The 18702-nt window shown below is 39.5% G+C and overlaps 2 protein-coding genes across 2 annotated transcripts; both read left to right on the forward strand.

The window, feature by feature from the left end:
- Positions 1–537: 537 nt before the first annotated feature.
- Positions 538–18702, forward strand: LOC112865509 (olfactory receptor 51E2). The gene is made up of 2 exons (XM_086678154.1): positions 538–700; positions 16318–18702. Exon 2 carries the CDS (start codon positions 16376–16378, stop codon positions 17336–17338), a length of 963 nt encoding a protein of 320 aa, XP_086534280.1. The 5' UTR covers positions 538–700; positions 16318–16375; the 3' UTR covers positions 17339–18702.
- On the forward strand, positions 6578–8042 carry LOC112865729 (olfactory receptor OR51C1-like). Its single transcript, XM_025928803.2, is given in 1 exon segment — positions 6578–8042. A coding segment is annotated over 1 exon segment (945 nt). The 5' UTR covers positions 6578–6748; the 3' UTR covers positions 7694–8042.

The following is an 18702-nucleotide window of genomic DNA, read 5'->3' on the forward strand; positions in this document are numbered from 1 at the left end:
ACACTCTTATGCAATATTATCTGGCATGTATGTATACATGAGTATATTATGTTTTCTCCTACTTGTAAGAGAGAGTCTGCTAAGAAGCACAGGTAGGCTTATGAAACAGAACTGCCACGAATAGCAATAGATGCTAAGAAGTTATGGAGAGGAGTGTGATTTGCACTCACCAGAGGAGATGACTTTTAGTGAGTTAGTATACTTTTTAGAATCCTCTTCAGAGTGACTGCCCATGGGCATGGATTTCTTCTTACAGTGATGATAATTTTCTAAAAGTAGACCATGATGATGCTTATGGTACAACTCTGTGAATTTACTGTGAACTATTGAATTCGTACGTTTTAAATGGGCGAATTTTATGATCTGTGAATTATATCTCAAAATTGTTTCTACAAAAAACACTTCAATAAAAAGGCACAAGGAAAAAAATTACATCAGCCTAAAAAGCACATAGTCACAATAAGTAATTGCATAATGGAACAGACAAAGACTGTATAAGGCAAAAGAAGTCTTCTGGGAACCACCATACCCTGGAGACACAGTGAGTGACACCACTGCCAGGAAGAGACCTTTCAGCTCTGGGCCTGTCTCTATCCAGGCTGGAACAAGTCTTCTCATAAACTTGGTCCTCCCCCGGAATCTAAAGCCTCCTCAGCTTTCTGAGCCTAAAAGAGACCAGCAAAACTGCTGTAGAAACTCTGTAAGTAAAACCATTTTGTTCGATGAAAACGTTTGACTGTAGGCAAGCTGAACTTTTTTATCCACAGGAAGAATTTCCTCACAATGTGCAGAATTAGATTAGATAGTGAGATGGTGGGCTGATATGGACAGTATAATTTATAGAATTATTTACTCTCAGGAAACCTGCAAAGAAGGGGCATTTTGTTCTGCCCAGCGTACGTTGGACAGCCTGTGGTTTGTTAAGCAAATGGCTCTATTAGAGTGCTTATATGTTTATCATAAGAGTGCTTATATGTTTATGTTAGTGGTTTGGTGCTTGAGAAAACCAAAGAGGTTGTCAGGAAATGAAAAGTCATTTCTAAGCCCAATTATTCCTACTAAAAATTTTTTTAAAATACCAATTTTGAACACCTACTGCATGCCAAGCACAGTATTAGGCACTGTATACAGTCTACCTACTAGATGGAGAAACTGGATCAAAGAAAGTTTATACTACTTGTACACAAAACAATAGTTTTCGGGAGCAGGAGTGTTGAAGTTTTTTTTTTAATTGGGTTTAAAACCCCAAGTCTGACATTCATTAGCTGTGTGTGATTCTGAATATGTTTCATAACCCCTCTGATACTCAGTTATCAGGAAAAGGGAATCAAAGTGAATTTAATAATACTTGCCAAATGATGTTGTAGTAAGAATTGAAAGAATGTTTCTCAAGTGCTTAGCTCTGCAACATTCACAAAATAAGTTCTAAGAAATGGTAGCTGCTGTTATGAGTAATTTTTTTTTATTATTATTGCTATAAAGAGTCTTAAAAGTAGTTATGTTTAAGCAAGGATCTGAACCCAGATCAGTCACATGCTACAGTGATGCCATGAGCAATGGCTTGGACAATACTGATAATGCTATATGGTCTGTTTCAGCAGCTAAAGACATAGCCACAAGCTATAGCTCACAACAGTACAATGAAAGAAGAGCATCACTGTGATCTGAGAGGGCAGGAAAATTAAGAGACTCTAGCTTATATCTCACATGTGAAAAGGAAGGTTGTACATGGATTGGAGAGGACGGATTAAACAGATTCCAGGGTGATGGCAGCATGAAGAGTTGTTTGGGGGAATTTTGGTACCTCTCCCTAATAATATCTATTAGTCCCCCTTTATTCTTTGATATGAACAGATAAGTTTTCCAGTTAAGAAAAGCACAATGAAATGCAACTTCAAGTACCCACTACAAACCACATTGCTATTACTTAGCCTTCAAACATAAACCTCCTCATTCTCCAGTTTTTGACATTTTAGAAGTAAAATCAATAAATATTTTAAAAACATTTGCACGTAGGGGATGAGAGGGAGAAGATTGTGTGTGTGTGTGTGTGTGTGTGTGTGTATGAAGGCAGTAACTCTGATTAGATTATTTGTTCGAGTTTGATGTCATTTACTGATAAATGAGGCAGAAGAGAGAGCACCAGGTTTGGAATGGGGAAAGGAATGAGTTCTGTTTGGCTCATATTGAGGTGGAAGTGTCTGGGAGATAATGGGTGGGGTATGCCTCAAGGGTAGATAAAGTAGTTTATTCACCTTTTATTCACTGGCACTTAGCAGAGAGCTTTGACTTGTTCTCCAAACTGCTGCCTGTTAGTTTTCCCAAAACGCCTATTTGATCATCTCACTCTAGTTCCATGATTCATTACTGCCTTCGAATTTCAGCCCAGACATTTTACCATGGCTTCAAAGATCCTGTTAACTTTTGAACTGTAGAACTCAGGAAAAGCTATAATTAGATTTCAGATTTACGCATCATCTAGATATAAGTGCTATTTATAGCCTTGGGAAAAACTAAGATATTCCAAAGAGAGAATACTGGACAGCAAGAAAAGAACAGGGGTTTCTTGAAAGAAAAAGACTCCTAAAGAACAGCTGAAAAGACAAAGAACAAAACCACTGTTTGATAAACAGATTTTTAAAAAACCTACAGAAGTACTATCATTGAAGCTAATGAAGGAGGATTTCAAAGAAAAGTTGCCAAAAACTGTGAAAATTTGAGATGAGGGAGAGGAAAACAAATCTGAAAATAAACATTTGGACCTGATATTTAGAAAGCCATTGGTGACATAAGTTGGAGAATTTCCTGAGTCACTGGAAAAAGAACCCAGATTGTCACTGAAGGTGAAGGAAAAATAAAGCCAGGCAGATGGTCCTTCAAAGAACATTTTTGTCATTGCAAAAGGTAAGGCAGTAACTTGAGGGAGAAACAAGGTTTGTGTTTTATTTCACTTACTAGCAAAGCACAGTGGCCAACTGTGAAAGATGGTCAATATATTTTAGTTGAATTGAATGTGTTGAAAATATCTATATAAATGTGTGGGAAGTTTTCATTAATGGTTTGGGGTATAAGTTGAGTATTGAAGTGAAGCTGCATAAAAGGAGCCACTGGTACTATTGAAGATACTAAAGAAGGAAAGGAATTTTCTTGGAGTTAAGGGAAAAGAAATGAAGAATGATTTACTTATTCATAAAATATTTGGAAATGCCTAGCTCTTGGTGCTCTGCAACTAAAACCGAAGTTCCTTCTCCTTTCTGTGGAATGCAAGATATTCATGTCCTGGCCCTGTGAATTTCTCTAGCTTACCTCCCATGTCACCCAGATCATTTTTACGTCTCCAGAATTTTAATTTTCTTGTAGTTGTCCAACAAACTTTCTGTGCTATTATTTCATTCAGTTTCTGTTCATGTTGTTATCTATGTCAAGAACACCCTTTTCCTCATCTTCATCCTTATAAACTTACATTCATCCATCAAAACTTCACACAATTATAATTCATCTTCTTGGTTAAGAGTTCTTGGAATAAATTCCTCTTGACACACACAGACACATTCATGTATACGCACACTCAGAATCTGTCACTCCACACTATTCTGTCTTATCACTTAGAAATACCTTATCCTGTGTACTCTACAGCTAGTGGTATTTCTTTGACTCCTCCTATTATGCAGTGTGCCTACTACAGTGCCTCGCGTGTAGTACGTGTTCAAGACTGGTAAGTTTTCTTTTTCACAGGAGTCACTGGGCTCTTATTAAAGATAAAGTTTTCAGCCTTAAGAAGATGAGGTGTTGACAACCTCTCTGGTTTTCTCAGGCACTAAACCTCTGTTATTTTTCTTGCTTCATACCCTTAGTGCTAAAACAATACCCAGTGAGCTCCCAGTTTGATACTATAATGAACTAAGTGTTGATGATGGTTGATCAAGAGCTTAAATGGAGTTGTTGGCTATGAAAAGGAATAAGGAATCTTCTGTGTCTACACCCAGCATGGATGAGGAGAGGGTACAGGAGGACCAGCTGTAGAGCAACGGAAAGGAAGGAATTTGAGGGAGTTCTCTTCCCTCTGCCAGACTCAGCTCAGATTAGTTCAGCCTATACTTTATGTTCTTATTCTAATCACTCAACAAGAAAGGGAAGGGGAAAAACTGACAAGAAGAACAAAAATGTTCAATGAATAAATTGTTTGAATTAATAAAATAATGTAAAGTGAGCCATGGAGAAATAATGAAGAAAGAGAAATTATTCAGATAGCAATTTTTAAAAATGAACTCTTGGAGTGCCTGGGTGGCTCAGTCAGTTGAGTGTCTGACTTCAGCTCAGGTCATGATCTCACAGTTAGTTCGAGCCCCACACTGGGCTCTGTGCTGACAGCTCAGAGCCTGGAGCCTGCTTTGGATTCTGTGTCTCCCTCTTTCTCTGCCCCTCCCCCACTCATGCTCTGTCTTTCTCCCTCTCTCAAAAATAAATAAACATTTTAAAATTAAAAAAAAAAAGATCTCTTATAAAATTTCCTGGAACTCAATACCAAAAGTTACAACTCAAACATTGCATGTCATAGTAATAATCATCGTAAAAGTCTTCATAATAGCCAGACTTGAGTGACACATATGGAGGTGTTCTGCACCTCCATAACCCTCTTTGTTATTCACCACTATACACTAGATGGTGAAGTTATTTATCAACAGTGCTATTATTTCTCCCTCACTTGATTTTAAATTCTTTAAGAGAGATTTTGTTGGTTTCTAACACTACACTATGCATAAAGTAGGTGCTCAGTTAATGTCCCTGAGAGTATAAGTCATGAGCAAAGGAAGAGATATTATAGATTCATTCTGGCTCAACACTTCCACATATACCATTCTAAAAGCTTTGATTGAACACTTCCTTTCTACTTACAGAAAGCATAGCAATCTTTCAATCACTTATTTTCCTGAGAAGCCGTCTCAAGATACCCCAAACCTTTTATACACAATTGAACTGTTCCCTTTTTCATAATTACTCTAGCTCCCATGGACCCCAGGAAGTTGCTAATGTCAAAAACTGAGACCTGCGTTCTGGAAATTAATAGTAAATACACAGGTCAAGGACTTGTGGAAAATGAGATAATAATAATAATAATAATAATAATAATAATTTAAAATAAAATCATCACAAGTACTATTAATTTAACAAGTAGATTTTTAGATTGCCATTCTGATCAATATATATTTTTTAAAAGCTAAATAGAGTTACTAAGAATGTTTTTCAGAAATCAATGTGTTTACGAAAAGTGCTAATAGAATTTGTTAAACCACAAATTTGGTAAACTTGTTAACTTTCAAAATTTCACAATTAACTGAAATGCATGCCAGTTGAACAAATCTGTATCCAATTCATTTCTGTGTAATGTTGGTTGTATCATGACACTCAATAAACAGTCATTGGAAGCAGTGTCAAAAAGAAAATGCTCCCTTTCTTAATGAATATTCCCTTTCTGTCAACTTTTATTTCTATTAAGAGGTTGTATAATACATTTCTGACAGTGATTTCATTGGTTCCCTGAGGATATTCTCATGACTCTAAACTGTAGTCTAAAGTTATAGTTCACTCTTTGGGTCAATTCATGTAACTTAGCATTTCTTTTTCCTCTAATTTTTCATTGATCTCAATTTTAAAAAGTTCCCAATTTTTAAAACTAAGATTTCTTTAGGGAATCCTTGAGGCACTTTATCTGGGTGAACTTGAGTGGCTGGGAAACACTTAGGTTCCCCTGACAACCAGTTACCTTACTGACTGAACCCTCTCCAGTCATAGCCCTAATGTCTGTTTTCCCAAGACCCCCTCTTCCAACTCATACATGCCCATCTGACTAGCCTGCAATTCTGTACTCAATGAAAAAAGAAATGCAATGTTCACAGTAAAGTTAATATCTTTTCTTCCAAAGCAAAATAGTAAAATTCTATTAAATATCTCCTGAGAAGTATGTCTTAACAGAATGTAAAACAGCTAGTCTTCAGGCAGATTGAAGAAAGGAATATATTTGAATAAGGCAGCATGCTATACCATATGGGGGGCAGAGGCCTCTGTCTCTATGGTGGTAGATCTGTGTTCTAACTCCATTACCCAAATGAAACACCAGATGTTATACTGCAAGTGTCAATTTAAAGATTAGATACCATAGATATCTGCACATGACTGCACCCAGTGCCTAAGCCATTTATTATTATTTCATATGTGTTGCTTTATATCATAACCATCTCTTTCTCAATATTTTCTGGCTTCCCAAATTGTAAGCTTATCTGTCTCCTATACTTAAGGCTGATGTACTATCGTTGTTCCAACAGTCCCAGTCTATTTTTCTCTGGTGCCAACTACACAGAAAAACTAAACTGCTACCTCTTTATCACATTTGGAAGTCCAGAAAGGATGAAATATTATTGACCTATGTTTAGTAGGGTGTCTTCACTTAGTCTAGTCATCTCTGGCTAGACAAGTGAGGGAAAAGGTCACATAGTATAAACATAACTACCAACAAAGGGTCCCAGGACAGAAAAATGATGGTCTGGGACACATACAAGAATGATACCTACTACAGAAGTTGAAATCTTACAATTCCTTTATCAATTTAAGTGAGTAATTCACTTTTACATAGTATATAAATATTCATCTTTGGTTTGTTTTTGATAACATTATTTATAATTAGATTAATACAAAAAATATAGTTGTTGTTTCAGAGTTTCATCTTGGAACTCTGTATTTTTAATCCAGCATGTCAAACTTCCAGAATATCACATCTACGTCCATCACTTTCCTGCTAACTGGTGTTCCTGGGCTGGAAGTCTTCCACACCTGGATCTCCATTCCTTTCTGCTTTCTCTACATAACCGCCCTCTCAGGAAATAGCCTGATTCTCTTTGCCATTGTCACTCAGCCCAGCCTCCACGAACCCATGTATTATTTCCTCTCCATGCTGTCCACCACTGACCTCGGCCTGTCCATATCTACCCTGGTCACCATGTTGGGTATATTCTGGTTTGATGCCAGGGAGATCAGCTTTAATGCCTTCTTGTCACAGATGTTCTATATTAAACTCTTCACTGTCATGGAATCTTCAGTGTTGTTGGCCATGACCTTTGATCGTTTTGTGGCCATCTCTAATCCACTCAGGTATGCCACCATTTTAACTGATTCCAGAATAGCTCAAAGTGGAGTGGCAACTGTCATCAGGGGGACACTAATGCTAACACCAATGGTAGCACTTCTTAAAAGACTGTCCTTCTGCCACAGCCATGTGCTCCACCACTCCTACTGCTTCCACCCTGATGTAATGAAGCTCTCGTGCACAGACACTAGGATCAACAATGCAGTTGGGTTGACTACCATGATCTCTACTGTTGGTGTTGACTCAATCCTCATCCTCCTTTCTTACATTTTGATTATTAAGACTGTCCTCAGCATTGCATCCCCAGAAGAGAGGAAGAAAGCCTTCAGCACATGTATTTCCCATATTGGGACTGTTGCCATTTTCTATTTTCCATTGATCAGTCTGTCCTTTGTTCACAGATTTGGGAAATGAGCCCCAGCCTATGTTCATACAATGATTGCTAACACCTACCTCCTGATCCCTCCTGTAATGAACTCCTTCATCTATAGTGTGAAGACCAAACAGATACACAGAGCTATGATAAAAATTCTCCATTCCAAAGATACATAGAATCATAGAATTCTAGTGGTCTACGTTATGAATTTAAAAACAAAACTTGTGATCATGAAAAAAAATTTAAAATTAAATCTGGAATATATGTAAAACATCAGCTACCTTGACCCTTTATTTTACAGATGAGGAGACAGAGACTTGAAGATAGAAGGGATGAATGGTGTAAAGTCCTAAGTCTAGAATTTCTCCCACCCACCACTGTTTGTTCTAAACTGTTTATCCTGCCAACAGACTATATCTTCTTACTTGGTCCTCTTTATAGCAGTTAGAATGACACATTATGAGAAAGCCACTCCTTTATGAGAAATAGGTAGTATTTTCTTAACTGTAATAATAATTTTTACTAACAGGGGCGCCTGGGTGGCTCAGTCAGTTAAGCAATTGACTCTTGCTTTCAGCTCAGGTCATGATCTTGCAATTACTGAGTTCAAGCCCCACATCAGGCTCTGTACTGATAGTGCACAGCCTGCTTGTGACTCTTTCTCTCTCTCTCTCTCTCTCTCTCTCTCTCTCTCTCTCTCTATCTCTCTCTCTCTCCTCCCCCACTCTCTCTCTCTCTCTAATAAACTTAAAAAAATAATTTTTACTAACATTATTTCTTTTGACTAGTCATGGTTCTTAGTGTTTTTTTACATTTATTAACACATCTAAAACAACATTATAAGGTAGTTATTTCTTTGATCAATGAAAAAACTGAGGCACAAAAATGTTAAGTTACTTGCTTAAACATCTCATAAATAACACAGCATACTTCACATGCATGCAAACTGACTCCAGGATCCCCAACACTCCTAACTTCAACTATATTTTTACCTATAATAATATAATACATATATAATTATATATACACATACATATGATTATATATATATATATATATATATATATATATCTCCATGTAATTTGTATTTGGGTGACATAAAGAAGCAAAACAGGGGCGCCTGGGTGGCACAGTCGGTTAAGCGTCCGACTTCAGCCAGGTCACGATCTCGCAGTCCGGGAGTTCAAGCCCCGCGTTGGGCTCTGGGCTGATGGCTCAGAGCCTGGAGCCTGTTTCCAATTCTGTGTCTCCCTCTCTCTCTGCCCCTTCCCCGTTCATGCTCTGTCTCTCTCTGTCCCAAAAATAAATAAACGTTGAAAAAAAATTAAAAAAAAAAGAAGCAAAACAAACAAACAGACAAATAACAAACAAAAAAACCCACAACTCTATCCTTTAGAAATTTTCAACCACATTATGGAGAAAAACCCCAAAATAGAATTTTCTAACCTGAAAAGTACAAATGTATTTCTACCCGATTGTTCTTTCCCAACTAAACATATTCCAGAATTTCTCTTTGCTTTCCACCAACTTTCTGCCCCAGCAGAAACTGAAAAATGACTAACAACTGCAACTGAATTTCACTTTGTATCATCTACTTGGAAATGTTCAATTTGTGGCCATATGCTTAAAATAAAGGCTTAATCCAACAAGTTAATTATTTTTTCCAACCTGGGTATGTCCATTAATTCTCAAATATTTACAGCACATGTTTCAATGACACATTGATATCACTTGGTAAAGTTGGCCCCTTAAGGTGGTATCAGTTCCAGCAAGGAAGGAGTAGTCCGTCATATCTACAGGAAGTTTATTAGGTGACAACAGTACTATAATAAAAAGGATGGTGTGAAAATTCTCAGTATGTTTGACAATAACATTTTCAGTCTCAATTATTGCTGGTCTTCACTTCCCTGATCTTTGTATGCTGGAAAGTTCCAGGATTTTGTTCTCAGACCTGATTTTCTCTGTTATATTCCCATTTTTGGTTATCTCATCTAGCATCATGGCTTTAAATACCATCAACATGCTGGCAAATCCCAAACTAATATTTATAGTCCAGACTCATATGCTATATATCAGTACTCCTACTAAAATGTTTAACAGTCATCTCAGATTATCATGCCCCAAACCATATCCTAATATTCACATAACCACATCTTCCCTAACTGAGAAATTCTATTTTTCATGTTGCTGATATAGAACTCTTGGAGCTATTTCTGACACCTGTCAGTCTTTCCCACTCCACATCCAAACTATCAGCAAATGCTGATGACTCTTTCTTTCAGATATTCCACATATGGATATCTGGAATCTAGCTTCTTTAAACCACCTCTGATGCTACCACCATGTTCCAAGCCAACATTATCCTGGACCTGAAATATAATAGTCTCCTGGTATATCTTTCTTCAGCACTTTTGCTTTTTTGAAAAAATGTTTATTTATTTACTTTTGAGAGAGACAGCAGAGGAGGGGCAGAGAGAGAGGGAGACAAAGAATCCCAAGCAGGCTCCACACTGTCAGCACAGAGCCTGACTTAGGATTTGAATTTACAGTGAGATCATGACCTGAGCCAAAATCAAGAGTCAGATGCCTAACCAACTGTGCCACCCAGGCACCCCACCACTTTTGCTTTACTATCTATTTTCCCCATGGTAGTTAGAGAGATTTTTCCATTTTTTTTAATGTTTTTATTTATTTTTGAGACAGAAAGAGACAGAGCATGAGCAGGGGAGGAGCAGAGAGAAGGAGACACAGAATCTGAAGCAGGCTCCAGGCTCTGAGCTATCAGCACAGAGCCCAACGCAGGGCTCGAACTCACAGACTGTGAGATCATGACCTGAGCTGAAGTTGGACGCCCAACCGACTGAGCCACCCAGGTGCCCCTAGAGTGATTTTTTTTTAATTTTAGAGAGAGAGAATGCATAAGCAGGGGAGGGGGACACAGAGAGAGAGAGAGAGAGAGAGAGAGAGAGAGAGAGAGAACCCCAAGCAGGCTCCACACTCAGTGTGGGGCCCAGCACAGGGCTCAATCTCACAACCCTGGGATCATGACCTGAGCCAAAATCAAGAGTCAGGCACTCAACTGACTGAGCTACCCAGGCACCCCTAGAGTGATTATTTTAATACATAAAAAAGATCATACCACTTCCTCTGTTCAACATATCCCAGTGTCTTATCCAGGGAAAACTCACAGTCATTGTAATATCTCATGAGGATCTATATGATTTAACTCCCCTGTACCATCCCAATTTCATCTCCTACTACTCTCCCCTTTATTCATTCTACTATACCTGCACTAGCCTCCAAATATTTCCTTAAACCCACCAACCATACTTCAACATCGAACTTCTCATTTTCTGTCCTCCCTACTTGGAATGTTCTTCCCCAAGAACATTCTTCCCCTGCCTCAACTCATGCAGGTCTCTGCCTAAGTGTTACCTTACTACAGGGCCCTTGACATTAAAAATAACAACAACAACAACACTCACGCAATTCCTGTCTGCATTCACTGTCTTCATTACCTATTTTGTTTTTAATCCCTGGTATTCCTCTCCCCCACCAAAATAGTTATTTATTCTCTAGTTTCCCCATTACAAGGTAAGGTCTTTGAGAATAAGAACTTTGTTTCATTCATGCTGTCTTCCAGACCCCAAACTAGGGTCTGCCACATAATAAAATAATAACAACCCTGGATGACCTGGCTCTATTTAGGTCTCAAGCCTCATCACCTGCCCTCTGTTCAGGGCTGCAGGCACAACAAACCACTTGCATTTCTTACCCGTGATTGCTCTGGGTCACTTACAACCCTTTGCACAAGCTGTTACCTCCCTCTGTAGCACCCTCACTATCTCCCTTCTCCTGACTTAGAATAGAAGTGACTTAATCTCAAAGGCATTTCCTGACTTCTCAAGTCCATCTGGTGTCCTTTCCAGGTGCTTCTGCAGAACTTTGTGCCTCTTTCTCAGGACATCCCTTTTCAGACCCTACTGTAACTACTTCCTCACCACAGATTCTGTGCCCACTTCCTATGACCAGGGACTATGACTCATTCATTCACTGTTGGAAAGAAGTGAAAAAGTTCAGATGATGTACATTTACAGACTTGATATTTATTTGTTTGTGGGGGAAGAGGAAGGGAAACTTAGAGAAGAATGATGAGGTACACAGAGTCCTAAAAATCAGAATAAGAAGGAACGTCAGTCTAAAAAACCAGATAGCCAAGATGATCATAGTACTTCTACAGATATTTCTCCCCTACCTCATCACCCCCTACATACACACTAACCTATGGACAGTCCCACTATCCAACAATCCTGGAAACTTGGAAGCTTTTATCACTAGGAAGTGGGTAATTTGGACAATTTGGGAATAGGTGGTTTGAAGAGCAAATGTCACCTCTGACCAAGGTAGACAAGCTCATAATGAATTAGAAAAGTTCCTGAAAGCTGAGGTGAGTAGTATACACATAGCTGCTATTGTAGCTACCTGAATTCATACTATAAGTAAAAATCCTTAACTGTCCTATAAAAAGTCCTATAAAGTCCTATATGATCCAATTCCCTATTATCTGATCCTATCTCCCTATTGCTCTCCTCTTTGTTCTCTCTGCTCAGACACACTGGCCTCCTTGTTATTCTAAACTCCCAGATACACTCCCCTCTCAGCTTTGTAGCTTCTGTTCTTCTTCCTCAGATAGCCTTCCTCAGAGATCTTCATGGATATATTTCTCACTGTCTCCAGGCTTCTCCTCAAATGTCTCCATTTTGTGAGATATTCCCCCAACAACTTCATTTAAAATTTCAACTTTCATTCCTGGTGGTCTAGTGGTCCAGGAGCTCAGTGCCTTTTTGTGCATCCCTTCACCCTCTTTATGAAGAAACTGTTCTCAAACAGTTTTTTCAACTTTCAGGGGCACCTGGGTGGCTCAGTTGGTTAAGCATCGGACTTTTGCTCAGGTCATGATCTTGTGGTCCATGAGTTCGAGCCCCATATCGAGCTCTGGGCTGACAGCTCAGAGCCTGAAGCCTGCTTCAGATCTGTGTCTCCCTCTCTCTCTCTGCCCCTCCCGTGCTCATGCTCTGTCTCTCTTTGTCCCTCAAAAATAAATAAATGTTAAATTTTTTTTTAAATTTCAACTTTCCACCCTAATATTTACCTATTCTCTTCTTCACTTTTTTTTTTTTTTCTCTTTAGGTAGTCATAAGAAGAAACTATTTAGTTTCACATAATAACCATGTACCATGTGTCCCTCTTACCAGGATGTATAATTCATGAGGGTGGACTTTTGTCTTTCTTATTACATTGTAGACCCCTGATAAATACAAAATAAGAAATTTTGTATTTCTTATTACATTGTAGACCCCTGATAAATATTCATTAAATGTGAATGAATAAAGAATCAGCACACCTAGTTCTCCAACCAGTATTATCACGAATAACTCTGCAACCAAGGCAAAGAGCCTTTATCTCATCCATGCCTTATGTGTGCACCTAACACAGGTGCAATAGAGTGGCTTCCCTACTTCAAGGTCTATTTCATCAACTGAAAGAAAAGCTGGGAATGAAAATCTGAAGAAGTACACGCCCTTATTTTGACTTATGGAAATTACTGGTTTTGTGTACCCATCTTGGCTTTTAAACAGGATGTGAACTCCTAGAGCCCAAGGACATAACTATAGATCCATATTGCCTGTCACGTCTAGCAAAGTGGCTAATGAGGAAACGCTCTAACCTCTGTTGCTAACTGGAGAAATTTGAGTTATTTGGAAGAGTGTGGATAGATTGTCTAAAGCCCTGTATGTGTAAGTGTGGGAGTGATGGAAGAGTCAGTGCCCTCTTGTGATCACCTCCCCTCATACACACACCTAAAACAGTGGGATGGAACTGTAGAGTGTTATGCTAAGTGAAATAAGTCATACAGAGAAAGACAGGTACCATATGTTTTCACTCCTATGTGGGTCCTGAGATCCTGTGACACCCACATGGACATGGAGATACTGTCCCCTGCCTGCTAAGCCCCAGGGGCCTCAGTTCATACTCCCACAGTCTGTCCCCATGGGCCTCCTAGGCAGTGCTATAAATAGGCCTGTGAAAGGGAGAGCCAGCTCCAGCTGTGCTCTCTCTCAGTAGGACTGCATGGTTTTCAAGCGAGTGCACTCTCGCCTGGGGTCAGGAAGCCAAAATTCCTGCCATCCTAAGAGACCTTGAGGACACCATAACTGTCTCATGGAAGGAGGGGAAAGCCCCTTTGTCCAACCCACATCTTCATGGGCCAAGAAGAAATGTCCCAGAGCACTGGCTGACAGTCCAGAAAGGCAAGTAAGAGTGAATGCAACAGCCACATTCAGACCCAAAGAGAAGCTGAAATTGGTCCTAGACAGAGGTCACTTTAGGCAGAAGGCCAGACAACATGGGAGAGAGACATGAGGTCTTCTGGGATAGGTAACTGGGGAGACAAGATAATGGTTCAAAGTCTTAGACTGTTACCAGCAAAGCAGAAAAGATGCCCTGCGGAAAGAGGAGTCAGGAAAGGATCCAACTCTGTGGCCAACAGAGACCCTTATATCTGTGGGTACTCACATAGTAACATGTGCAAGAGGCTTTGGGAAAGGGGAAATAAATTACTGTGTTCCCCCTACTCCCCCTCCATGACTTTTCCTTCATTTGGGGCCCCATTTCTCTTGGAAACCAAGGTCCAATGAGCTGGCCTCCCTCCAGGGAAGTTTCCTTAGCATTACCCATACTTTTCAGCCTGACTTGTTTCGATTTCTGAATCTCCCACCCCAAGCTACCTATGATAGATACATAGATGACTGGATGGATACAAGACATAAGCTATCTTTCATCTCATTGAAGGATGCAATTATCTGTCTATGAAAAGGTCTTTTCATTCTCTGACAGAGGCTTGGGGCTAAGTTTAGGATTTCATATTTGCCAAGGAGAGTAGCTATTATGTCTTTGCATAAGATCTGAGGATAGGGAGAAGAGAAAATAGTGGTCAGAGGTATGAATTTGTGATCTTTGACTTGAGAATTTTGTGACCTTTGACTTGAGTTTGTTCTCCCTTGCTTATCCACAATGAGGATAATACAAGTCACATCTTTTAGTTCCCATTTTATCACACAATATTTTAAGACTGCTGGTCTCCAAACCCTCCCCCTTAAAGCCAAATAAAAGAGAGACTCCCAGTTGCAGTAAGGACTCACATTAGGAGTGAAGAAGAATCCTGAGAAAATGAACAGGTTTACCTAACTATCACTGATGAAGACACCTGCAGAGTTTCCCAAAATTCAGAGGCCCTACCTCTTGAAGCCAAGTCTTTGGCTTTTTAGAAACAATTAGCTCTAAAAACCAGGGCACCTAGGGAGCCTAGCAGGGGAAAGTGTTTGATGAGGTCAAAGCCCAGGTGTGTGGGTGGGAGGGCAGGGGCAGAGCCAGTGGGGGGCAGGACAGGGCTTCCAAAAGCAAAAAGTTTCCCCTAATATGAATGACTTGTTGGCAGAGGTTCCAAAAAAGACAAAGCTCTAGGAGGGTTAGGACTCAACCTAAGATCTCCTTGGGGTAAGGAATATGGCCTTGGAGGCAGCTGTCTTACGTGAAGATACACATCAGCCAGGAATAGAGAGAAGAGCCTTCACAAGGGACAATGCCAGGCAGCTAGGATCTGTTGGAGGCCACATACCCTCATCTGCTGGAAGCCAGGACCTTCATCCCCAGATAAGTCAGTGGAGGGAACTACTCCCAAAGGAGTTTCCTTATTTTCCTCAATAGATTGACTTGTGGGCCTCTTTTCCTTAGTGGTTTTTTTTTTTTTTTTTTTCATTTTTAGAAAATTCCTGTTTTTGTGTTTCTTTCTTCCCTTGCTGGCCTTAGACCTAGGGACCTAAAATCCTGGAAATCTGAAGGAAAAACAAAAAAAAACCCAAAACCTATCCCCATTGTCTTGGTATACCCATTAATCCCTTCTCTAATTCCTACTTAATGTTTAAAAACAAAAGGATCATTTCTCTTCCCCTCCCATGCATTAAATGCACACTTTATGCTAACACTTATCCCAAAATTCTAATAATTTTGTTACTTGTCTATCTTCCATCATAGACAAGGCATCTGAAGGGCAAAAGATATGTCTTTTATCTCTGTGTCATGAGCATCTAGAAAATTGCCTTGTACATAGTAGATCATATAAGTAGATGCTTATAAAATGAATGAACAATTGAAGGAAAGGAAGGGAAGGAGAACACACCTGTAAAGGGGTTCCCAATAGGGTACCTGTTAACACTTATCTGAGAAAAGGACCACCCAGTATCCAGACAATGAAGGTGTGGGCCAGGAGTCTGAAGGAATTTGGAAAGGATACATTTTGGGATAAGCATTGTTCTCCCCAGGTTCCCTTTAAAAAATGTAAACGGACCTTGCGAATAGTAACTGATAAATGAATTTTTTTATGTTTATTTATTTTTGAGAGAGAACGCACGAATAGGACAGGGACAGAGAGAAAGGGAAACAGAGGATCAAAAGCGGACTCTCCACTGACAACAGTGAGCCTGATGTGGGATTCGAAATCACCAACTGTGAGATCATGACCTGAGCCAAAGTCAAACACTCAACCAACTGAGCCACCCAGGCTCCCTGATAAATGAATTTTAACTACCATTTTCCCTTTGGAAGAGGACTTTAGAGCTTATGAAAGAGTGTAAATGGCTTGGAAGAGTGGGAGGAGACAGTAGGAGAGGGAGAGCTGAGAAACATTCAGTTTCCAGGATTCCAGGGCTGGTCTCTCTGATTGTGCTCCATGTCCTAGCAGGCTAGCTGGCTGCCAGTGTGACCTCACCCTCTCCAGTGCCCCCTACTCGGTGCCAGCTATGAGTTCCTGCAATTTCACACATGCCACCTTTGTACTCATTGGTATCCCCGGATTAGAAGAAGCCCATTTCTGGATCGGCTTCCCCCTGCTTTCAATGTATGCTGTAGCAGTGTTTGGAAACTGCATCGTGGTGTTCATCGTAAGGACGGAGCGCAGCCTGCATGCTCCCATGTACCTCTTTCTCTGCATGTTGGCAGCCATTGACCTGGCATTGTCCACATCCACCATGCCCAAGATCCTCGCCCTCTTTTGGTTTGATTCCCGGGAGATTACCTATGATGCCTGCATTGCCCAGATGTTTTTTATTCATGCCCTCTCAGCTATTGAGTCCACCATCCTGCTGGCCATGGCCTTTGACCGTTATATAGCCATCTGTCACCCACTGCGCCACGCAGCAGTGCTCAACAATACAGTAACAGCCCAGATTGGCATGGTGGCCGTGGTCCGTGGATCCCTCTTCTTTATCCCACTGCCTCTGCTCATCAAGCGGCTGGCCTTCTGCCACTCCAATGTGCTCTCACACTCCTATTGCGTGCACCAGGATATGATGAAGTTGGCCTATGCAGACACATTGCCCAATGAGGTCTATGGGCTTACTGCCATTCTGCTGGTTATGGGCGTGGATGTCCTCTTCATCTCCTTGTCCTATTTTCTGATTATACGAACAGTTCTACAACTGCCTTCCAAGTCAGAGCGGGCCAAGGCTTTTGGAACCTGTGTGTCACACATCGGTGTGGTTTTAGCCTTCTATGTTCCTCTCATTGGACTCTCAGTGGTTCACCGTTTTGGAAAAGGCCTTGACCCCATCGTGCATGTTCTTATGGGTGATGTCTATCTACTTCTGCCTCCTGTGATCAATCCCATCATCTATGGTGCCAAGACCAAAAAGATCAGAACTCGGATGCTAGCTATGTTCAAGATCAGCTGTGACAAGGACCCTCAGGCTGTGGGAAGCAGGTGATCTTTACCACTTTTCCTTATCCTTAGTGGCTTGACATAATGATTTCCTAATACTAGCTTATTTCTAGTTGCCTATTTAATGATTTTTCCTGCTGTGGCCTCCAAATGCTACCTCTGCTTGGGATGAAAGTTTGGAGGCTACCATGATTACCTTTCATAGGAAATTAGTTTTTATTAATGAAAATTCACAATTTTGGGATATAAATTCTTGAGCATCACAGGTGATGGTATAATTGGCAATATGTAGCAAGAAATTTTTAAAACTTATATGCTTTAATGCTTTCTCACTTTTGGAAATTTATCCTAACAAAATATCCCTAAATGCTGAAAGCAGTTTTTCATAAAATACATTGGCTACACCATTATTAATCATATACTAAAGATCACAGGATATAATATATAAAAGTAAGGAATAGTAAATTTGAGTATGGTCAATTTATTTAATGAAATATATGTGGAACAATCCATATTAAAAGAATATTATGTGACCTTTAAAGACTCTGCTATAAAATGAAACATGCATATAATGTTAAAAATAAAATAAAAAGGACACATGATTGAAATTAACTTGAAAAGCAATCTATGCCTTCAAGGAAATGTGCTCAAATTAGTGACTCATTTTAGTTTTGACTTTCTAAATTTATTTATTATGGATGTCTTGTTTAAATGACATGTATAACTTTCAAAATGAAGAAAATGAAACTGATAATTTACACAAACCTAAGCTTGTCAAAGACCTCATTGTTGGTTTACTATGCAATATCTGAAAATTTATCTAAGCCCTACACAATAATGCTAATGAACATGTCTTAAGTGCTTACCATGTTCTAGGCACTATACTAACTGCTTTAGAGATTTTATCTGATCTTCACAACAATTTTGGGGGGTAGGTACCATTTTTGTCCCCCATTACAAGTGAGAGAAATGAGCCTTTCATTAACAAGATAACTAAGTCATAGTTTGTGGGTGCTGTGCCAAGATTTGAAATTGAGTCTGATAACCAAATATAGTTACTTAATTTCCACATTATATTGCTTCCTGTTTAATATATTCCATTTATTTCTTCAGCCTGTGCAAATCCTGTTTTCTCTCAGCTGTGTGTCTTCTAAGATGAGTGACTTTGTGTTGAGAGATAATCCTGCCCTCATGAGCAACAAATCCAGATTGCTCTTCGTGATTTATAGTCACCTTTCATGTTCTACAGCCTGTTTCTTTCCAGATTAAGGGAGAGTATTTTTGTCTACTTATAGATTACATCTTCTCACCCATATCTCCCTTTTGTCAGTATATCCTGTATCTTTTAAACATTTCATATGTGTGGGTTTTAACTTAAGTATAAGACAATAAAATTTTATTTTAAATTTT

Source organism: Puma concolor, chromosome D1, assembly GCF_028749965.1.
Source record: "Puma concolor isolate L17-30 chromosome D1, mPumCon1.1.hap2, whole genome shotgun sequence".
Classification (NCBI taxonomy): Eukaryota; Metazoa; Chordata; class Mammalia; order Carnivora; family Felidae; genus Puma; species Puma concolor.